Here is a 24,391-nt window from a genome sequence, read left to right as displayed (position 1 = left end):
TTCACAGTGAGTTTAGGTCAGCTAAGATACTCTCTGGATTGTCTTGGGGGCTGCATAGGAATTGTGGAAAGAGTATATTTAATTGGGTCTTTGGGTCTGTCCTACTAGATTTGACCGGAGTCACAGTTTTGTTTTAAATCTTTACTATATTTTGTATTTCCATAAGATTATGATTGAAATAATGGTTCTATTGTTAAAAGAGTTCAGAAACTGCTAATATACGTCATTATAATGTAAAGATGATTTTTTTCTATAAAAGCATTATATGCTTATTTTTTTAAAGGTTAAAAAACTCAGAAAAGGAAACAGGAAATAAATAATTTAAAAACTTACTATCAGAGATATTGCTAACATTTGTTAATTATCCTTTAAGACATCTTATGCCTATTCTTTCAGATATACTTTCTTCCTCAATTTTATATGAATGAGACCTACAAGCTGTTTCCTTACTTGGGTCCGTCCTCCTTCCTTCCTTCCTTCCTTCCTCCCTTCCTTCCTTCCTTCCTTCCTTCCTCCCTCCCTCCCTCCCTCCCTCCCTCCCTCCCTCCCTCCCTCCCTCCCTCCATCCCTCCCTTCCTTCATCTATTTATTTATTTTTGGCTGTGTTGGGTCTTTGTTGCTGCGCACGGTCTTTCTCTAGTTGTGGTGAGTGGGGGCTATTCTTAGTTGCGGTATGTGGGCTTCTCATTGTGGTGGCTTCTCTTGTTGCGGAGCATGGGCTCTAGGTGCGCGGGCTTCAGTAGTTGTGGCATATGGGCTCAGTAGTTGTGGCTTGTGGGCTCTAGAGCTCAGGCTTAGTAGTTGTGGCACACAGGCTTAGTTACTCCGTGGCATGTGGGATCTTCCCGGACTAGAACCTGTGTCCCCTGCATAGGCAAGTGGATTCTTAACCATTGTGCCACCATGGAAGTCCACTTGGCTTTTTCTTAAACTCAGTGTATTAGGGATATTTTTCTCATGTCAGTAATATTGTTATATGTCATGTTTTTAATGATTGTATAGTAAATCCATATGATTGCTGTCGGTGTACAAATTTTTAAAAAAATGATAAAATTAATCATAGGTTTTCTATAATTTACTTGCCCAATTATCTGTTGATGACATGTAGGTTGTTTCCAGTTTTTAATTGTTGATAAATGGTATTGGAATGAACATTTGGGTGCATATGTCATTGTGTACTTTTCTAAGTGATCTTCTAGGATAAATTCTTAGAAATGGAAATGTTGGGTTAAAGTGTATGCACACTGATGATATTGATATATATTACCAAATTTCCTGAAGATATATCAAAACCAATCCCAGTTTTAAATACTGATACATTTAAATATTTATATTTATTGCCATGCTGTCAAAGAACATTTTCCAGAAACCAGTTTGACAACTCCCCCTCATTTCCCTCACTAGAGTGTAAGTTTCATGACTGCAGAGACTTTGTTTCATTCACTGTTCACTCTAGAGCTTGGAACAATCTCTGCAGTATAAAAATGTTCAGTAGTTATTTGTTAAATGAATGACTATATGATATGGTAGAAACATGTCAGAAGGCTCAGTGATTATCTTGTTATGTAATATTATTCTGAGTACCATAACATTAACTAAAATACTGAATATGTCAGGGTTTTTTTTAGTGAAAATGAATTGATTTGAATCATATTTCTGTAAACTAGAATAATAGTTTTCAGTGAATACTATCCCTATTTTGTGAGCCTTTGGCTTTTCCTTGAGAGTCTTTCTTCTGTCTCAAATTGTACGTCAACCTTTACTCAGTTATAAATGCTGTGTTGTGGCATTTAATGTGTATTGACTAGTTGTAAAGAGAATAGAATTTTAACAAATTATGGGCAACTTTTCAAATAACATAAAGATCTTTAAAATAACATGGAATTTAAAAGATGCTTAAGAAGCACTATATGATAGTCATGAGATCTGGGTTTCTGGAGGCAGATAAATTTGGCTTTGAATCTTGGCTTGGCCTTTTCCTGATAACATGACCTCAGACTATTTACTTATCTTCCTTGGTACTGAGTTTCCTTTTTTGTAATACGAGATGAAATAATAGTACATATCCCATTGGATGTTGTGAGGATTAAGGGAGATAATGATTTTTGTAATGAGGTCAGCAGCTAATTAAAATGCTCTGTAAATGACCATTTAATGATAATTTTAAGGGGTTCTTACTTTATTATTACATAACAATAGTCAAGTTAATTAGTTGATTTGGATTGCAGATTAGTCGGTGGTCTAGTTCTGTAAGTTCCTGATCCTCTTGATGCGCTTAAAATTGATGGCCTTTATAATTTTCTACTCTCTTTAGAGAACCCTGACTGGTACACAAATTATATTTAAAAGAAAATAGAATAAAATTCCTTCTATCTTGTAGCTACTGTATGGGACCATTGAACCCCTGTATAAATTTAACATACATATGGGATCTTGGTGATTTTATTTTTCCTGTTTTGAAACATTCTGCTGTTTCATCATCTAGGAATTATTTTATTGTTAATTATCGTTACTTATCATTCTCAACTGTGCTTAAAAAGATTGAAATAGTATGAAAATGAAAGAATGATGAGATTGCCGGAGGATGAGGCAATAGTGAAATTAGTTGTTGTCCTGCAGTTTTCTTACTGTGTTGTCTACTGTATTGCATCGTCTTTTAGGAAGGTGTAAAAGACCACAAACACTATCTCTTTACTATTAGCTTTCATTTAACACAGTCGAGAGTTCAGGATTTTTCATTTCCTGCTCGAAATGGCTGAGAAAAGAAAATTAACAGGAAAATGTTTTATAAATTTTACACGAATCTGAAGATGGATGCTCTCAGAGAGACCGGTAGCAGCATTCTAGACCCTAGTGATGATAGTGAAATTGTCTAAGTGAAATCCCAGCCTTCGTGTCTTCAGGTGATGATATCCTAGTTGAATTGTCTCAGACTCAGGAATTGATGAGTGAACAATATATTTCTATATTTCAAAGAAGAAATAGAGCATTCTGTTCTAGTTAGTCATTCATCAGGAAGGCCTTCATTGTGTAGTATTTTGTGACAAAAACCTGGACCATCTCATTTGCTAACAGGACACGTGACATCTTTTATGATGTTTATACACCAGAATTTATTGATACAAAGAAGTCTGTGATAATTAAATTCTTAAAAATTTTTAATAAAGTTGTTTTTCACTATTCCTTTATATTTATTTCTGTAAAGTTTTTTAAATTAATTTACTTTATTTTATTTATTTTATTTTTGGCTGTGTTGGGTCTTTGTTGCTGTGCGCAGGCTTTTCTCTAGTCGTGGCAGCAGGGGCTACTTCGTTGCGGCGTGCAGGCTTCTCATTGTTGTGGCTTCTCTTGTAGTGGAGCACAGGCTCTAGGTGCGTGGGCTTCAGTAGTTGTGGCTCGCGGGCTCTAGAGCGCAGGCTCAGTAGTTGTGGCACACGGCTTTAGTTGCTCCGCGGCATGTGGGATCCTCCCAGACCAGGGCTCGAACCCGTGTCTCCCCTGCATTGGCAGGCGGATTCTCAACCACTGTGCCACCAGGAAAGCCCTATTTCTGTGAAATTTTCATAACATTTAAAAATATATATTAAAAGGTAAAGGTGTATTGGACCCATATGGTAAATGGTGAGTCTTGCCTTTTCTGGTATCTGAAGGCTAATGTTTTTAATACTTGAGATTGAGAACTCTCCTATAAATAATTGCTACCATTTATTCATATTACGAGTACTTATTATTGCTAAATACCATTCCTGGATTCTGGGATAGAGCAAAATAACAAGGAAAAGTTCTTGGCTCTTAAGGATCTTACATTTTAGAGGGAGGAGACAGATGATAAACAGTATGTCAGGGGGTTATAAGGCTATAAAAAAAATAAAACAGTAAGGAGAATAGAGAATATGTAGTGAAATAGAATGCTTAATAAATAATTTTTTATTTATTGCAAAGTGATTTAGGTTATTGAAATGAGACACTGAGGAGATGAAATAGTTATTTTGTTGTGGAAGACTGAAGACATTTTATAATAATGGAATGATTTTTATCTAATTTTAACTTTTTAATATGATGTGATAAGTATGTTTTAGTTTCCCTGAAAAAGTGTAAGGTAAAATTATAACAATAAATTGAGACTCTTCAAAAATTTTTTTCTTTTCTAGGGTTTTTTACATGGAATATTTGAACGTCTAAAACAATTTCTGGAGTGCAGTAAGTACTTCCATGATAGTAGTTTTTACTGTAGAATCATTACTCATTAATAGCTTCCGCTTGGCACTTGCAAATCTGGAGTGGCTAAAATCTTGTTATCTCGGTAATTAATTATCTGAAATTAAATTGGAAGCTCAGCTTTGTCTTCATATACCTGTCTTGTCCTAAGTATTGAGGAAATGTTTTTTAAAAAATAAAATTATTTTGTATCCATTCCTTCCTCTGTATTTCTACTGCTGCTACTACTCCGTTCCATGCAGACATCCACAGCGGTAGTATGTTTAGCAGATAATAAGTGTAGACCCTATGTCAAATGCTGTTTAGACTTTTTATTGATTGTTTCTTTTAGTACATTTTACGTATCTGTTTGATATAAATGTTCTTAAATGGTTACATTCATTTTGTAAATCCCTTGTTTATTAACCTTTCTGACTTACCTATAGGACCCTTTCTGATCCACTCTCCCACACGAAAGAATTTAGCATTTGCATTTGTGTTGTATTATACTGGTGGTCTGTTTGTTATCCTTTTCTCTTCCCTATGATTATAAGCACCTTTGCTCAGGATACACACACATAACATACACAGGATACACACGAATGCGTGCACACACACGTATGTATAACCTGTATACGTGTATGTTTTTTATGTGTGAGTGTATTGGGAGACTTACTATCCTGAGAAGATACCTTAATGTACTCACTTTTAGGGAGTTGCTGATTGTTTTATGTCAGTCATTTTCGGTTTAGTAGAATCATTATTGAGTGTGTTGCCAGGTATTGTTCTGGGTACTGTGCATGTAAAGATGAATAAGACAGCTCATATAATATAGTTTTTTTTTTTCCTAAAAATGGTCATTTTCCTCTGGTCATCCCCCTGGGGGAAACAGAAGGAAGAATAGAAGTCTTTCCAGGAGAAGAGAATGACATAACTGTTGAGACAGAATATGATTAGTATGATTAGGGAGCAAGATAGTTAATGAGCTGATGGACATTATTCTGAATGTACAGAAATTAATTATACCAGGGAAATTATCAGAAGAAAATTGTTAGAAGATATAGGAAAAATAATGATTATGTTAATCTTTGAATTCTTTGTTTTTACTTATGTTGCTTGATAGGTATTTCAGATATAACTAGTTTAGATTTTGAAACTGTAATTCCTGATTTTATGGATAAAATTGCTATCCTTTTACTGTGAAATGGGCTCAGTTTGTATTTTAGGATTAATTTTATGAAATATGGCACTGAAGGTTACTGTGTCAAGTACAAGTCTTGGTATTGCTTTTTAAAAACTTAATTTTTTTTGTTTAGAGTTGGGAATACACACTAGTGAATTCATAATGCAAAATGTGCAAAAATAAATCTGAGCAGTATTTTTGTAAAAAGTTTTGTCATTGTCTTGGTTGTGAATTTCTAGAATATTATAAATTTTTTACTAATATTTGAAATGTATTTCTAACAGGTAGAAGTATAGGTACAGATAATATATGTAGAGATAGACTGGAAAAGACCATCATTCTTTTTACTAAAGTGGTAAGTTTTTTTTTGATCTTAAGTATGTTTTCTCAAATGAAATGTACATACTCAAATTTAGGAAGGAAAATGATTTTTTAATAAGCATACACTTTCACTTTAGTGTTAAGGTAACTTATTTTCTTACTGTGTATAAGAAAGCTAAAAAACCCCAAAACCCTTGTATCTTGAAGTCTTTAGAATGCATATAAAAATTAAATTTATATACCATATATCATAGTGTATGTCACCTGGATGTAAAAAAAAAATCAGTCCTAATAAATATTAGAGAAGTTGATTCCCATAAGGCTCATTATTCTCAAACCCACTGGAAAAAGCAGAGATAAAGAAGACAGCAATGCAGTTCAGCAGAAAGCAGCTAAGATGTCACAGTAGATAATACTAGGAAATCATTATATTCATAATGACAGATTATCATCATTAATATCAAATATCTTTTGAATATAATTATATGGGTGCATTGTACTAGGCAGTGTGTATATATTTCTGATGAAATTAAGTTTTATAAAAAATATTAATTTTTACAAAGTTTTGGTCTTGGAGGTTGGGAAAAGTACAAAGAATTGGGTATAGCAGTGAGGAAGACCTGGTTGGAGGACTGCATAGCCCTAAAACAGGTGTTTGAAGATAGGTGGCAATATCTGAATCTGTAGCATATTTCCCCCTTTTCATTGAAGGATCATTAATAGGGTTGAGGTTGTCTGTTCCCTGGTGGGGCCAGTGGAGAAAAGGAGTAGAAATGAGCTGTTCTTATTTTTTGTGGTTGGGTAGCAGTTACTTTCAGTTTCAGTTGTCTTCATTTCCAACTCACTTTCAGTTTCTGTCTTCATTTCCAACTCTCATGTTCCAAAGAGCCTCAGCAGCAAAGCCCACCTCATCCAAGATCCAGATAAAATTGACTTAGATCCTTTAAGTTAAAAACAAAAAACACATAGCAAAGTAAAACAAAATGATGTGATTAGGCAGTGGGACTACACAGTGTGAGTATATAATTTATGAAATTCATATTTATGGTCTTATGACTTTATTAAAGCTTTTTAAATTGGAACATTTAAAATATGCCTCCAGATAGAACTGAGTAACTTTGAATCACATGAGGTTATCATTCAGCTTCAGCAATTATCAAAATAAGGTCATGGTCAATTCTGTTTTTACCTGTATGCTGCTTCTCTTTCCTTTCTGTTTGTTTTAAAGCAAAGCCCAGATATCACATAGTATTATCTATAAATATTTGAATATGTGTCTTTAAGTGAGGAAGGATTTTAAAAAAACATATAATCTAACAATATTATCACATTTAAAAAGTAGGAATGACTTCTTAATATCATCTAAATGTTTAGTCAGTTTTCAGATTTCTCTCATAAATTTTTTATAGTTGTTTTTTATTTGAATAAGGATTCAGTAGTGTTGGTTCTCTTTATGTCTTTTTTTTTCTTTCCTTCTTGTTACTTATTTGTTGAGATAACAGATCATTTCCTGTAGAGTTTTCCATGTTGTGGATTTGGCTGCCTACATCCTGATGTGTTATTTAACATATTTCTTTGTCTCTATACCCCTCCTACTCCCATATTTATTATAAATTTCTAGTTAGATACAGAGGCTTGATCACATTCAGGCCTTTTTTTTTTTTTTTGGGAGGAGGATGGCAGTGACAAGAATACTTTACAGGTGATGCTGTGTATTTCCTATTGTATCACATCAGGAAATGCACAGTGTCTGGTTGTCTAAAATTGATGAGTGAGCTATTGTAAAGTTCTTCAGTAGCTTTTCCCTTATTTAGCAGCCATTGATGATCATAACTTAGATCTGTTGTTTGATTAGGGGTTACAAAATGATGGCAATGTAACTCTATTATTCCTTTTGAATTTATTAGCTGGAATTCTTCTATAAGGAAGAAATCTGTCTCATCAACTGTTTGATACATTGAAATACAGTTGATGCAGGATAGTTTTTTGATTCTTTGCCTTTATCTATTACTTTTTTAAAAGCCTATCTTTTGTATACTTGTACTTTTTGTATCACATTTGCCCATTGATATCAAATTAAGTATGAAGTAAGTTTATTTTGAACCTTGTACTAGAAATAATAGAGAGTTCAGGTAATGAGATATAATCTGATTTAATCCACTGTTGTATGATGTATCCCAGGAAGTATATTACATGTCTATTACATGTGAAACTGCATATACATATATACATGGACTTCCCACCAAGGTTCAAAACTTGCTAAGTGTTTATTACCAAAGTTATGAGATATACCTATGAATGATTATATTTCCTATGTGAATTTGATACATTTTAATTTTTATTTCTTTATAGCTTTTGGACTTCTTGGATCAGCATCCCTTTTCATTTACTCCTCTAATTCAGAGATCACTGGAATTTTCTGTAAGCTATGTGTTTACAGAAGTTGGTGAAGGAGTTACATTTGAACGATTCATTGTCCAGTGCATGAATCTTATTAAGATGATTGTCAAAAATTATGCTTATAAGCCATCCAAAAACTTTGAAGGTAATGCTTTACTGGTAGTTTTATTTTGTTCACTTCCTTATTTTAATCTAAGCATGAAGCAATTGCTATTTTTATGTAAGTTTTTTGAAATTCATTTATTTAAGTCTGAAAAATAAAATATTGCTGGGACATGAAATAGAGATAAGGATTTGAGCCTTTAATATGTGAATGCCAGCTTTTAAAAACCATACAGTGCATTGAGTAAACTTTCTTTTGCAACGCAGTAGAAGATCAGTTGAAGCCCTCCGGTAACTACTGCAGCTCATTTGTAGGCTATATTTATTTGTACAATTAAAACTTTTCTCTGACCTTGTATAAAGTGATGTTGCTTCTAGATAGATTAAATTGTTTGTTATATTACAGTTGACCCTCCAACAATGAGGAGGTTAATCTGAGTATAACTTATAGTTGGCCATCTGTATTTGCGGTTCCTATGCATCTGAGGATTCAACCAACCACGGACCATGTAATACTGTAGTATTTACTGTTGAAATATCTGAGTGTAAATGGCCTCTCAAAGTTCAAGGGTAAACTGTATTTGGAATTCATTCATGTACATGTATATCGAGATGAATGAGAAAGTCTTGTAGGAGAGAGAGATACATAAGTAACTCACTTCAATGTGGTATGATAATATAGCATGGAAATGTACAAGCTATAGTGGTAAGACGAAGCAAGACTGATGTGTGTGTGGTATGAATAAAGGCAAGAGCATCTTTGAGATTTGTCCATAATATAAATGAAAATTTATACACCACTATATAGGAGGTATTTTTTAATTTAAGTTACATAATCCAACTTGGGTAGAATGTCTGTACAGTTGACTTGGAAATTTTATTTTTCTAGATAGCAGCCCTGAAACTCTTGAAGCTCATAAGATTAAGATGGCATTCTTCACATATCCCACTTTGACAGAGATATGTAGAAGATTAGTCTCTCATTATTTTCTGTTAACTGAAGAAGAACTGACAATGTGGGAAGAAGACCCAGAAGGCTTTAGTAAGTATCCCTTTTTCAGTCTTTGCATGGTTCTTTTCCCCCTTCCATCAATAGATATCATTTGTTTGAATGACAGGTATAATAACACTGTATTTTAATGTAGTACTTTTGTTCTGAGAATCTTGGTTTTTAAAAGTCAGCTTATCATTCTCTCTTTATTAGCCATTAGTACAAATTGAGAAGGAGAAAATGAATGCATGTTCAAGTATATAAAATTTTTCCCAAAAAACATAAAAATTTTTAGATGTTATGAATATATCCTGTAGTTTAAAACAAAAATATAAAATTAACTGTCTTTCTCTATTATCTTTGTGGTTCATTCTGTATTATTTTTTATTTGTAGAAATTTTTACTTCAGAACGAAGTTTGGAGATGAAAATTTCTGAATTGCCGAATGGATTACCTATTTAAGTTTTAATTTAAAATTAATTTTTTGATGATTAAAACGTTTTTATAGGAGTTCTTTTTATCTATATGAATTTTAGTACTAGATAGAATATCAGGTCCTTTGCTACAGAAAATCGAGGACTTGTGTACCTGATAAAGTACCTGTGTGTGAATAAAGTGTTCGTGTGTGAATTGCTTCAGCCATGGTCAGACATAGGCTAGATTTTAACCTCTACTCATCCCTTTGGCTAGGTGCCTTTGTGTAGTTATACACGTGTTTCCAATATTTTTAGAACACCTTAAACATTTTTGTAAGACTTATCTTCTTTCTCTTTTTCATTTAAAAATATTTTAATCCATTTAGAAAATACAGCACTACACTGTATAATGCATATTTTGTTTTTGCTTTTTCTCTTAAAGTCTTATGCTTCTTATTGCTTTTTTTAAAGTCCCTGAAGTATTTTACTTTAAATATAGGAAATTTATGGAAAATGACTAATCATTTGAACTTGTAAAACATCATTATTGTATGAAATGATTCTCAGGATTGTAATGATAGTGTATCAGGTGATGTCACATACTCTGGGAGTGACAAGTACTTTGAGCTTTCCTCCATACAGAGTTCTTAATGAAAGTAAGAATCCTTATGGATATGAGCACTTGATAGATGACTATGATGTACACAGATACGATCTGTAGGTTATAGTAAAGAAATCTTTGTAAGGCCTTGTGTTCCCAAGCATGCGCTCTCAGTGTTATTTTAAAGCAGTTCACAGCTATATTATATTGATATTATTTAAAGTCTTTGTTTTCCAAACTGAGATTTTGGAAACATCATTATTGCATTTGTGGAGAACATCATTTGTTATATTTAATTGCAGCAGTGGAAGAAACAGGAGGAGATTCTTGGAAATACAGTTTGAGGGTGAGTATTGATTGAAAGAAAAATTGATAGGGAAAAGTTTAATGCTTCTATAACTCTTAGTAGAGAATGATACTCTATTGAAGATTTCAAGCATTAAGTCAGACAGGGAACATTTATTCATAATTGCAAGAGTCCATATTTGAGAGGAAAGTACTTAATTAAATTATGAACTTAGATCTGAAATTTTTGTTTAAGTTGGAGTTTTGCAAACTGAATTTTTCTTCATTTTACAAATTGATTGGGAAATAACTGTCATTGCAGAAGTAGGAAATGTTTTTGCAGTGAAAGCTACCTTTTTTTGGCTAGAATGATTTTTTTCCTCCTAAGTATTTCAGTAATTATAAAGCTCCTTTTGATACATTATTTCTCTTACTATCTAGTATGATTCTCAGAGACCAGCCCATTGCTTTTAGTTATAGAATGCTTTTTAAATATACATTTATTGATAAGGGCAACATTTGAGGAAGATTTATCAAATGTGGTCTTTGAACTATTCTTTTTGTTGTGTTTACATAATTTGCCATTATTTTCCTAAGTGTGTTACAGTTTTTAGTTTCATAAGCTTCCATAGAAAATATTAGTACTTAAAAGTTTTTTTTGTTTGTTTGTTTTTTTGCGGTATGTGGGCCTTTCACTGTTGTGGCCTCTCCCATTGCGGAGCACAAGCTCCGGATGCGCAGGCTCAGCGGCCATGGCTTACGGGCCCAGCCGCTCCGCAGCATGTGGGATCTTCCTGGACCGGGCATGAACCCGTGTCCCCTGCATCAGCAGGTGGACTCTCAACCACTGCGCCACCAGGGAAGCCCACTTAAAAGTTTTTTAAAAAAATTTTGTTGCTTTAAGTTTTTAAAACTTTCTCTTATGGAAAATGTTAAACATATTAAAAAATAGAATAATATCATGAACTCTTCTGTATTCGAAACCTATTTTATCAGTTATCAACTCATGGCTAGTCTTGTTTCATAGAAGCACTCTTTTACAAACCACTTAGATTATTTTGAGGTAAATATCTGAGATGACATGTCATTTCATCTGTACATATTTCAGTCTGTATATCTGTAAGATTCCTTTTTAAACATAAAGCACAATACCTTCAACATTTAATTATACTTTATATTATGAAACATCTAGTGATTCAGTACTTTTTTTTTTTTTTTTTTTGCGGTATGCGGGCCTCTCACTGCTGTGGCCTCTCCCGTTGCGGAGCACAGGCTCCGGACGCGCAGGCTCAGCGGCCATGGCTCATGGGCCCATTTGCTCCGCGGCATGTGGGATCTTCCCGGACCGGGGCACGAACCTGTGTCCCCTGCATCGGCAGGCGGACTCTTAACCACTGCGCCACCAGGGAAGCCCTGATTCAGTACTTTTAAGAATGAAAATGAATCATTCTTTTTATTTGTGATTTCTTTTTGTGTCTGTTAAAGGAAGAACAACTCTGGTGAATTGAATTCATGAATTGCTGTTGTTACTTAAGTCATTGCCAAGAAAATATACAGTTTTTAACATTAATTCCTGGACAGTCATTTATAATTCTGTAAATGAATGTGGCTCCAGATTGCCTTTTAGATTTAAAGAATTATTAATTAAACATGTAAATTTCTCCTCTTCGCAGTTTGGCGTTTTGGAATGCATAATGCCAAATGATTGAAATAGTGAAATAAACATTCCATGTTAATAATTAAATTATTAAATTTGATTTTATTTCTGTGTTTACAAAAAACAGCAATAAACTTTTTTTCAAAAAACATCAAGAATTGGAAACATAGAGTTTTAAGAATGAGTATTCTTTGCTTTAATGTAGAATTAATCAATGCAGTATACCATTGTTTTCATTAGAAATTTTTTTCCCCCAACAGCCATGCACTGAAGTATTATTTATAGATATATTCCATGAATATAATCAGACTCTTACTCCTGTACTTTTAGAAATGATGCAAACACTTCAAGGTGAGGTATATTTTGTGATACTTTGATTTATCTTTTAATTAGTGTTCAGTAAAATATTTTGAGTGCCTACTATGTGCAGTGCAGTGTTTCCTAGATCATATACTAGACACGAATTTGAGAAAGACAGAATGTGTGCTTTTCTGAAAGAGTGGCCTTCAAGATAGAAAACAAGGATGGGCAATTCACAAATGAGATAGGCCTTGAATGTGGTAATTAGATTTTGCTGTGGTAAGCATACTAGCAGCATAAACAAAATAGCAGTCAAGTATATTGGTTGGAGAAATAGTCTATTTGGAGCATGCTGTAGGAAGTAGTGGGAGAAGAAGTTAAAATAATAAATGTTATTAGCCTTAGAATGGTGGCAGTGGGAATGGAAAGAAGGTAATAGATTTAAGAGAAAATGATGAAGTGAAATTTTTAGCACTTGATGATTGTACTTTGTACACAAGTAATTAAATTTTTTAAGTGTCACAGGTTATTTATCATTTTTTTAGTTATTTTTATTATCAGAGAGTAGTTGATTTACAATGGTATGTTAGTTTCTGCTGTACAGCAAAGTGAATCAGTTATACATATGTCCACTCTTTTCTGGATTCTATTCCCATATAGGTCATTAGAGTATTGAGTAGAGTTCCCTGTGCTACACAGTAGGTTCTTATTAGTTAGCTATTTTATGTATAGTTGTGTGTGTATGTCAGAACTAATCTCCCAATTTATCCCTACCCCACCCCCCTTTCCCCCTTGGTAACCATAAGTTTGTTTTCTACATCTGTGACTCTACTTCTGTTTTGTAAATAGATTCATTTGTAAAAAGTGATTTATCACTGACTATTCTTCTATACTATAAATTTCAGAGAGGAGGCCATGAACACATCTGTGTTGTTCACACCTTGTTCCCAGCGCCTAGCACACTCAGTAACTGTTGATTGACTTTTGGCAATTAACTGACTGCTGGGCAAGGGAAAGCTATCAAAGACTATCCTGAACTTTAGAGTCTTAAACAGGTTACTTGATTGGTTTGGGCAGGAGTCACATTATAAGGGTTCAAGTATTGGGTAGGTGGTAATGTAAGGAAATAACAGCAAGAGAATCTCCTGTAGAGAAGGAGATTCCTGATCTTGTTTGTCGTATTATAAAGGGTAGCTCACTTTTTAGGCTTTTGTTTTCTCAAAAATTTAATAGAGTATTCCTGCTTAAGTTATAAACCAAGGGAAGAAATGAGCTATCAATCAAGTTTTTTTGTGTTCGTTTTTAAGGATAATTTGAATAATAATTGTATTTTCAGTTTTTCTTGAACCACTGTAGGAAAGTGGGTAAGCTAATTAGGTTACACTGTGGTAAGTTGCTCTATGGGGTGGTAAGGTTTTCAGTAATTTCAGTTTAGTTATTTTCTTTCTAGTTCTGGAGCGATTTGCTTATTTGGGGCTGTACTTAACTCTAGTAATTGGACTAGTGAGCTTAAGAAATCGTATTTAGCAGCAGAAAGGTGCTTTGATAAACTTGCTAGAAAACTTTCTATTCTAAAGAAATATACTAACTAAGTAAACTGTATTTTTTCCTGTCTTAACCATGGTAGTCTCCGTTCTGGAGAGTAGTGCAGAGACTGCCGGCTTTTATTCTGAAGTTTTCACTTTATGTAATGGCTCTCGTTTTTCTGTTTGTACTTTGCATTTTGTTGTTAACCCTTTAATGTATTGTCATAACCTGGTTTATTTTTTATGTTTAGAACTTCTTGTGTGAATTGCCCATACTTGTTCTTTTTTTTTTTCCTGTTGTGGGATTCATCTTTTTATTCTTTCTAAGAATTTTCTCTTATAATCAGGGTATAATACAATAGTTAGTAATTTGGCATACATTTTTCTAGAACGCTGCTTGACATAACATTTTCCATATATGTTATAATGATTTTTTAAAATTGTAATATAGCTTTACATGTTGTATCTGTGTTCTCTAACGGTGATGGTAACAAAACTTAAACTTTCTCTTTACAGCTGCATGTATATTTAATATCACAAAATATATTGTACTTAATGAATTGAGAAACTAACAAATTGAGTTTAAATATCTTTTAAAAACTAGTTTTATTTACGTTTGCTGATACTTATTTTTTCAGGGCCCACTAACGTGGAAGATATGAATGCACTGTTAATCAAAGATGCTGGTATGTTAAACGAAAATGATTTAGAAACATTTCTTCAGAAGATGGTGTGTCTCTTTTGTGGCAGGTGTTATGCTGGGAGAGTTGGGATGCAAAGATACCTTAAATTTAGGAGCTGCCTGGTGGTGGAGATAGCCAAGTAAACAGACAGTTGATTGTAACATAGTATCAGTTGATTAATGCTACAATAGGTGGTAATTATGTAGTACTGTGGAAAACTACAAGGTAGTTTTGGTGTACCCAGGGAAAGGCTCCTAAAGAAGTGTTCTGTGCGAACACAGGATAAGTGAGAGTTAATAAGGGGGAGGGGGCGGTTCCAGACAGAAGGAGCAGTAGGGACAGAAACTTGAAGGGAAGAGGAACAAGTCCAGTTAAGTTTTGAATTGGGTGTATTTTTGTTTAATTGGAACATGGAGTTTAATGGGTTGTGGTGAGAGAAGAGGCTGGAAAGAGGATAATTAGGGACCCCATAGCATAAAATATTGCATCTATTTGGAAGCAGATGTTGTTTTTATAATTTGACTTGAATATTTTTAAATGAATGTAATTTTCTGTTTGAAAGCACTGAGTATTTAAGAAAAACATAAAGTAACTTAAATAATGTTTCTAAAATGTCTGTTTAAATAATTTCCCAGATTAACATATTGTAGATTTCTCTCTATTAACATATTACATATTTCGAAGTAGTCCTTAAGGCTTATTTTCTTGCATAAGGACAATTAGCATTTTGCCCAGTATCTGAAATTAAATTTTTTCTTCTTAGTGTATAATGCTGTTGGATTAGCGGCTTATGAGCTGTTTGACAGTGTTGATTTTGATCAGTGGTTTAAAAACCAGCTTCTTCCAGAATTACAAGTCATTCACAATAGGCAAGTATAAAACTCTGTGTTTGTTATATACTTATTTCATCTTATTGATTTTCTAATGAAGACAAGAAAGCATTAAAATTGCTTAAAATTTTAAAAAAGTCATAGTCTGACTTAGCTGATAGTGTCCAGTGTAGAAAGGAGTAAGACTTGTGAATCTTATAACTGAAAAATAAGCAAAATCGTTTCTTGTTATTTTACTTCAAATGTGAATTGTGACATGTATGAAGTATTTGATGTTACATAAGCTAGTTTGCAGGAGGAAATTTTTGTTTTTTAGTTTTGTTTTGTTTCTTTAATTTATTTTTTATACAGCAGGTTCTTATTAATTATCTATTTTATACATATTAGTGTATACATGTCAATCCCAGTCTCCCAGTTCATCCCACCACCACCCCCTCACCCCCCACCCCCGCTTTCCCCCCTTGGTGTCCATACGTTTGTTCTCTACATCTGTGTCTCTATTTCTGCCTTGGAAACCAATTCATCTGTACCATTTTTATAGATTCCACACATATGCGTTAATATACGATATTTGTTTTTCTCTTTCTGACTGACTTCACTCTGTATGACAGTCTCTAGATCGATCCACGTCTCTACAAATGACCCAATTTCATTCCTTTTTATGGCTAATATTCCATTGTATATATGTACCACGGCTTCTTTATCCATTTGTCCGTTGATGGGCATTTAGGTTGCTTCCATGACCTGGCTATTGTAAATAGTGCTGCAGTGAACACTGGGGTGCATGTGTCTTTTTGAATTATGGTTTTCTCCAGCTGTATGCCCAGTAATGGGATTTGCAGGAGGAAATTTTATGCAAAGGTAACAGAAGATGGAGATCTCTGAATTCTAGAAAGAAATTGTGTACAAAAGGAAGCCAATTGGAGACTTAATAGAGGCTAGGCCTGATGCCAGAAGTAGCCTAACCAAAGTAACATCCATCAAAGGTGACTGCCTTGGGATCACACGGAGAGAGCATACTGCAAGTCTTTGGGGAGAAGGAGTTGCAGAGACACCATGGCAAAAAGTATTTGGATACACATTAGGCTTGTATTGAGGTGCCTAATTCAGTAGTACAGATCTGTCTGACATTTAGTAGGGTTTTTGCCCAATTCTTCTGTTGCATATACATTTAAATTCTTGCCTAATTATTTTAATTTTAGGTACTGAATGAGTAAAATGGAAGGGAAAGGGTCTTTCATAATTTTTAAAATTTTTCTTCATTTAAAATTAGACACCTAAAAAAAATTCCAAGATACTTTTTTCTTGTTTTGAATCATGCAGTTCTAGTGATTTATTTCTGTAGATGTGGTACTTGTCAGGATGCCTAGCATATAGTCATAGATCAGTTAACATATCTTGACTACTTTAATAAATGAATAGAAAACTATCTATATATGGATCATTTTATAAATATTTAGAGCCATAGAATTGTAGAGCTGGAGACACTTTAAAAGTAATTTTGACCATTAAGTAGCTATCCATTCAGTTATTCAGTCATTTATTCAATCAAATATTTTCAGCACTGGAATTTGCTGTGTCCTGTAGAGGCAGTGGTGAATAAGATGGGCTTCAATTCTGCCCTCAGAGAGCTAGTGAGCCTCTGTTGGAGAGAAAGCCTTTAGTAGGGAGACACATGTGCACTTTGCTTGTCCTTAAACCCTTATAGGCTGTTTAGTCTAGACTGATCAACCATGTATTAATTACATGTTGAAATGATAATATTTTGGATATATTGCAATGAATAAAAATATTAAATTTTCACATGTATCTTCTTATTTTAATGTGGGTACTAACAAATTTAAAATTGCATATTTGGCTTGCATTATATTTCTTTTGGACAGAACTGAACTAGACCAGTATTTCTCAAACTTTAATGTGCATATGAATCACCTGGTGATCTTGTTAAAATGCAGGTTCTGGTTTAGTTTATCAGTCTGGGTCAGATTGTGTGATTCTGTCACACTTCCAGATAATGATACTGCGGTCCAGGAATCACACTTTGAGGAACAAACTGACTCCTATTCTTAACTTTGCCCAGAAGTGACTGTCATCTTGGAATTTGAACCTTTCTGAGCTTCATTCTCTTTGTCGAGAACAGAATGTTGAATGTGGTAATCCCAGAGATCTCAGTCCAAAATTAAAGACTCTGTGGTTCCTTCCTTTACTCTACACAAGTCTTGTTTACTTCCACCTCTGGGACTTTGTTCAAATTGCCCCTGTCCCCTGAAGTGGCATCTTTTCAGTTTTTTGCCCCAAATGCTATTTATCTTAAAGACTGTTCAAATCCCATCTCCCTCTGCCTGCTCTTCTCTCTTTCGTTTCTGCAATCCTAGTATATAGTTTTGTAGTCTTTAATTCTTTTAGGTATGTTAAACATTTTGAAAGCAGGGAATACACTTCTTTTGGAACTTAGTGAATAATTCTTTTTACGTGTTTAATCATGTAAGATTATAATTTTCTAAAAAATGTGATATATTCATTAGTTTGCTACATTTTCACCCAGAAATAAATATCATCTTGCCACTAAAATAAATATAATATCAAGAAGAGACTTTGTGGGTGGAATTCTTGGACACAAGTGATTTTTCTCTTTGCCTAAAGAACCTTCCTTTTCTTTAGCAAAGATGGCCATAGAGAAACAAATATATGTACATGTTACTGTAAATGTTTTATAACTTAAAAACTACAAATCATTATTTTGGTAATCTGAGTCACAATTTGTAATTGGGCACCTTTTACAAAATTAGAAACTTTAGCTGAAATCAGTATAAATTTATATGCATATTTTATAGTCTAGAGATTTCTCACAGTGTTCTGAAAATAATCTTTATGAGATTAACAGAATTGGAATTGGAAAATTCCTTTATTATTACTTTTTGGGGTCTGTCCAGCCTTAGGGTTTGGAACATTTGCTAGTTATACCTATTTAGATTAACTTTTTTTGGTTACTTTAAGGAACAGAAGTGGACTTGGTTTTTATGTACATAACTGTGTTGTAATTCTTTAATACAAAATAATCAGATTTACAATATATCTGCCTAAGAATTTTCAGTTTTTCAAATCAGAACTTTGTTAGTATTTATACTGTGGTACATTTAAAAGTGCTTTTAAACTTTTATATAAAAATGCATATTGTTTTCTTACTACATTTTAGATTTAAACGATGAAATATACTAAGTGAAATAGGCTTCTTAAAATATGTAACCTTTTAATTTCATGATTTTCCCTATCTAGGTATAAGCCATTGCGACGCAGGGTGATTTGGCTCATTGGTCAGTGGATTTCTGTGAAATTCAAGTCTGACTTAAGACCCATGTTATATGAGGCAATTTGTAACTTGCTTCAGGATCAAGACTTAGTGGTATGTTGCTTAAAGGTTTTAAAAGAGTTATTTTTATAAGTTTAACATATGTTAAAGTTCAAATTCAGAAGTGGTTTATATCTTTCTTTAGAATGTTGGTGGCCTTTCAGTGCTGTAGTTATTCCTTGGTGAGTAGTTTGATTTGAGGGAAAAAAGTCCTTTGATTATTTTTTGCCCTTCTCATCACTAGTAAATTAAAAAAAATTTAACCAAACTCTACTAATCTAAAATTATAATTTTTTAATAAGAATAAAAGAAGGCAGTTTTTAAAAAATCCTTTTATAGCTTTATGTGTCCTTTTTCTTATTCAGGATAGAATTTGTCATTTTTACATTTAAGATAACACCATAATCTGTTTCACCCTTACTATTGATTTTTTCTTTGTCTCTCAGTTTTGGGGTTTGTTTTGTTTGCCTTTGGAATTGTTTATTTTAGGACTTTATGTATAGTGTTCTCATAATATTCTTGATTTTGTGTTACTGAAAACTTGATAATGACGTCTTTGTTGCTTCTTTTGTTCCCCTTCAAGGCAGGTAGGTTTGCTGCTTTATTGTATGTTATTTACTCAGAGGTTTTTTTTAAAAAAATATTTATTTATTTATTTGGTTGCACCAGGTCTTAGTTGCGTCAGGCAGGCTCCTTAGTTGTGGCATTGGAACTCTTAGTTACAGCATGAATGTGGAATCTAGTTCCCTGACCAGGGATCGAACCCAGGCCCCCTGCATTGGGAGCGTGGAGTCTTATCCACTGTGCTACCAGGGAAGTCCCCAAAGAGTTTTTTTTTTTTTTTTGCGGTACGCAGGCCTCTCACTGTTGTGGCCTCTCCCATTGCGGAGCACAGGCTTCGGACACGCAGGCTCCGCAGCCATGGCTCACAGGCCCAGCCGCTCCACGGCATGTGGGATCTTCCCATACCGGGGCACGAACCCATGTCCCCTGCATCAGCAGGTGGACTCTCAACCACTGCGCCACCAGGGAAGCCCGCCAAAGAGGTTTTTTAAAAGAAGTTCAGCATAGTGTGGAATAGTATCCTCCCCCCACCCCACCCCCACCGTTGGTGCTTTATTTTATGCCTGAGTAAATATATTCATGACTTACTGTACATTTTCTTTGTCTTGTGCTTAGGTTTGACTCCAGCATAGTCTTTAAAAAGTGAATCTGGTTGATTTTTTTTCTGAGCTTCAAATTATTTTTAGATAAAATTGAGTGATTCCACCCCCCCCCCACCAAATTTTGCTAAGATCTTGTTTAATCATTTCTCAATATACCACCTTTTAAAAAAATTTTGAACCTACCCAATTATCCTGGTTTTCAGCAAAGGCTTGGGTCATACTTTTCTTGTTTTCACATGTGTGCCGTGATAATATAAACTACTTTTAATGTTCAACAAAGGAAAACATAATTAGAGAAATTACAAAATTAAGAAAACATTATAATTGCAGAAGCAGTGATACATTCTAAAAGCAAATAGAACTGATTTTTGGATTTTCTACTTAAATGTTACCTACTTTGTGTAAATAATTGAGAATTTAAATATCATTCTGTAATTATTAAATAGTTTAAGCATCCCATGCTTAAACAAGAGAATCCAGTTTTATTTTACCATGTTTAAATTCTTAGAAGTTTGTTAATATAATAAAACTTAGCTGTTTCTAAGAATACTATTTGCTGGAATTAATTTACTTTTGTAATACCTTTAGAATAAAGCATTTGTAAGATTTAAGTTTTGTTTTCCTAGTTGGAAATATTATTTGCTGTTCTATCAGTGGTATCAGAGAGAAGACATTAAATGCTTCATGAAAGTGTTACAGAAGATTTAAATTTCAGGTCAGTTTTCTGTGGGAAAGAGAAATTTCTTGGATCTTATATTCTTTTTTTAATGAGTCTATTAGGAGAGAAGTGAAGAGAAAATGAGTCATTTAGGTCAGCACTTTAAAAGCAGAACGTTAAATCTGTCACATCAGTAAACATTATTGGGGGAAAAGGGTTTCATGGCCAGTTAAGTTTGGAAAACACTGGACTAAATATTCAAATAATCCTCTTTACTGTAGGACCCATAAGAATCTTTAAAATGTACATCTGTGTAGTGACTATCCAAGGTGACAAAAACATTAATATACAAGGAATATACTTTGAGGAAATGCTGCTGTAGATATAGATTTGCCCTTTTCCTGTATGTCTTCCAGTGGCTGCATCTCATTTTTACACTTTTACAGTTTTGGCCTGCCAGAATTATTTTCTTATAACTTCTTAAGAAGACAGTGTTTTGTAAGACACTAAGTTCATGGTGTGTACATTGTGTCCCCCCCCTTTTTTTAAGTACATTTAAGATCAATAGTATATAAGATATACTATTCTAATTTCAACCTGTGAGAAACGCTGGCTAATGAAATGTGGGAAGATACCTTATACATACAGACATACACAACAATGTACAGGCATTCAGACATACATGTACAAACATACATGAGTGCATTTGTATGTATATACACATATACACACACACAAAGTATATAGATTCTGATGAATCTAAATCTTCTTTGGCTTTCAGAGTCTATGTTCTCTTGCTTGATTGCTGCTGTTATGGAGTTGGGATACATTTAACTAGTTGTCTACATGGCTTCCTAGTCTTATAGCTGTGTTATTACAAGGCTTGCTGTGGCAGAATAGAAATAGTGCAGCAACTGGAGAAAGCAACTTCTCCAGTTGGTATAGGACTTTATAAATTTTTTTTTTTTTTTTTTTTTGAGCAGAAGAAGGTTTATTGCAGGGCCAGACAAGGAGAATGGGTGACTTGTGCTCAAAACCCCCTAACTCAGGACTCTATAAAATTTTATAATGTCAGAAGCTACTGGGTAGAGTAAATATCTCTGATAGTTGCATGATAGTGTTGTTTGATCTGGAGGAATATAATGCAAATTGAGTGAAATTTTTTTGGTTTATTTGAAATAGTGTTATAACTTTTCATCAGTATTTAGCAATTAAAACTTGATCTAGGCATAATGGGCAAGCATTTATAATATTGCAGTATTTGGAAACTTTTTTTGTAATAAATGTTGGGAATTTTGATTCGGTGTAAGATAATGCTACTTTGAAAACTTTAACTTCTAAGCTTCTTTTTTTTTTTTAAATTAATTAATTTATTTTTGGCTGCGTTGGGTCTTTGTTGCTTCCTGCAGGCTTTTTCTAGTTGTGGTGAACGGGGGCTACTCTTCACTGTGATGCACAGACTTCTCATTGTGGTGGCTTCTCTTATTGCAGAGCATGAGCTCTAGGCGCTTGGTCTTCAGTAGTTGTGGCATGCGGGCTCAGTAGTTGTGGTGCGCGGGCTCTAGAGTGCAGGCTCAGTAGCTGTGGCGCGCAGGCTCAGTAGCTGTGGCATACAGGCTTAGTTGCTCAGCAGCATGTGGGATCTTCTCGGACCAGGGATTGAACCCCTGTCCCCTGCATTGGCAGGGGGATTCTTAACCACTGCGCCACCAGGGAAGTCCCGAGCAGAGGTTCTTAATTTCAGTATAATTGGATTTATTGATTTCCTTTTTTTGATTTTGTTCTTTTTGTTTCTTGTTTAATAAATCCGTTTTCTTCACACGTGGTTCTTTATTCCATCTGGGATTTATTTTTCGACATGATATCAAGTAAGATTCCATTTTTATTAATTTTTTATAAGGACAACAGTGGTACAATGCTTTATTGAAAAATCCATTAAAAAATATCTTCTGCATGCTTTCTTCCATCCCTCTTAGAACATGTTACTTAGTAGATGCAGTGCTTATGGCAAGTTTCAGATTTGAGAATGTTGTTACCACAGTGTAAACAGAATGACTAAATTTTAGGTGAAAGGAACTTTCTTTTCCTGGGAACCCCAGAGGATTCTCTAACCAGAATATTTGATTTACATACTTGGTTTCTTTAGTGGTAAGATTTCTGATCCAGTAATAACCTTCCAATTTCGGAAATTATAAGTAATTAAAAATTTTTTTTGTTTTACTTAGGTTATTTATGCAACCTTCAATAAAACAAGCAGGAAGCTACTTAAAAATTAGCATCAGTGTACTCTTTCAGCCTTGTAAGAGGCAGTGTATAATGTAGACTGTGGTACAGCCAGAAGGTTTATAGTTTGGGGGTGGGGTGTGTGGGGGTTATTGTCTGTCAAGCAGAGGAAAGGCCATCTTCATGGGCAGGTTGACTACCAGCATAGAAATAGGGAGTTTTTCAGGTGGAAAGCCAGTTGATGGAGTTTAAGAAGGGACTTTGAGTGGCATGTACATGACTGTAGCAAACCCTGAATTCACTGTGGGAGGTGCAGCTGGGATCTGGGCAGAGGTATTTTTAACAAGGTACATTGAAATTCTCCTGTCTTTCCACTCTTCTGCCTTATATGGGTCTCCCAGTTCTGTCACACTTTCTTACAGTTTCAGGTTTTCCCACTTGACCATCCTTTGTGTCTCAAAAAAACTGTTACAGGTTTTAAACTCTGTGTTAGTCTGTGTTTTCACAAAATGAATTCTAAATTCACTTATATTCAGCAAATACGTTGGGTAAGATGTTGTGGAAAAAACCCGAGCGAACTTTAGGGCCAACCCAGTAATTTCCGAAGGAAATATAAAAAATATGTGTTTGAGGGCTTCCCTGGTGGTGCAGTGGTTGAGAGTCTGCCTGCCGATGCAGGGGACATGGGTTCGTGTCCCGGTCCAGGAAGATCCCACGTGCAGCGGAGCGGCTGGGCCCGTGAGCCATGGCCGCTGAGCCTGCGCGTCCGGAGCCTGTGCTCCGCAGCGGGAGAGGCCACAACAGTGAGAGGCTCGTGTACCGCAAAAAGAAAAAAAAAAAAATGTGTTTGAGACATCAAGGTATTAGGGCACTCTAAAACCAGGAAGAAAGGAAACTTTAATCTAGTAACTTTCTTATAGTCCATTTTGGTTTTGTAATGATGTGTGTGGTATCCATATTATATGAAAATGAGCTTTAGAATGTTTTTCTTAAAAGGAGATGAAAATATGGAAGGTGCTTTTTATCCTTTTAGGAAAGTTATTTACATGTGTATTTCAGAAGAAAATATGTAATTCAGTGATCTTGACTGCATAATAGAGTAAAAATAGTACCATAATAGTACCAAGTAATAAAAGAGCCAATGAGTAGGATAATATTATTCATATTAGTATCTCTTTCCATGCCTAGCATGGAATCAGAAAATGTTTATTGAAAGAGTTAAGACATAAGGATAAAACATTATAAAATTATTATTGTTTCTTTTCAGCAGAGAAATATAATCTATTTCATAATTATTCTCTCATGTTTGCCTTACTTACATTTTCCTGGTGGTCTTAAGTCCCTGAGACATTGCCATTTATTTCAGGTCCCAGCTCCATGCTCACTCCTCTAGTGTGTGGAATTCCCTTCACTGCTATGGGCAGGCTGTAGTAGTGGTCAAGCATTAGGCTGCTCCAAGCCTAGAACTCAAATCAACCACCCTGACAGTTATGCCAAGGCTCA

The 24,391-nt window shown here is 34.3% G+C and overlaps 1 protein-coding gene across 1 annotated transcript in view; it reads left to right on the top strand.

The window, feature by feature from the left end:
- IPO11 (importin 11) overlaps positions 1 to 24,391 on the top strand; it is a 216,301-nt gene that overhangs the window by 64,623 nt on the left and 127,287 nt on the right. Inside the window, exons 8-16 of the mRNA XM_082837371.1 lie at positions 4,152 to 4,200; positions 5,665 to 5,735; positions 8,054 to 8,246; positions 9,093 to 9,245; positions 10,514 to 10,557; positions 12,414 to 12,504; positions 14,618 to 14,665; positions 15,426 to 15,531; positions 18,769 to 18,895. Of these exons, the coding sequence (XP_082693497.1) occupies positions 4,152 to 4,200; positions 5,665 to 5,735; positions 8,054 to 8,246; positions 9,093 to 9,245; positions 10,514 to 10,557; positions 12,414 to 12,504; positions 14,618 to 14,665; positions 15,426 to 15,531; positions 18,769 to 18,895 (882 nt within the window). The remainder of the gene's footprint in view (positions 1 to 4,151; positions 4,201 to 5,664; positions 5,736 to 8,053; positions 8,247 to 9,092; positions 9,246 to 10,513; positions 10,558 to 12,413; positions 12,505 to 14,617; positions 14,666 to 15,425; positions 15,532 to 18,768; positions 18,896 to 24,391) is intronic.

This window comes from Leucopleurus acutus (genome assembly GCF_964270905.1).
Source record: "Leucopleurus acutus genome assembly, chromosome: 3".
NCBI classification, from domain to species: domain Eukaryota; kingdom Metazoa; phylum Chordata; class Mammalia; order Artiodactyla; family Delphinidae; genus Leucopleurus; species Leucopleurus acutus.
The sequence above is the reverse complement of the archived record's forward strand: the minus strand, read 5'-3'. Positions and strand labels throughout refer to the sequence as shown.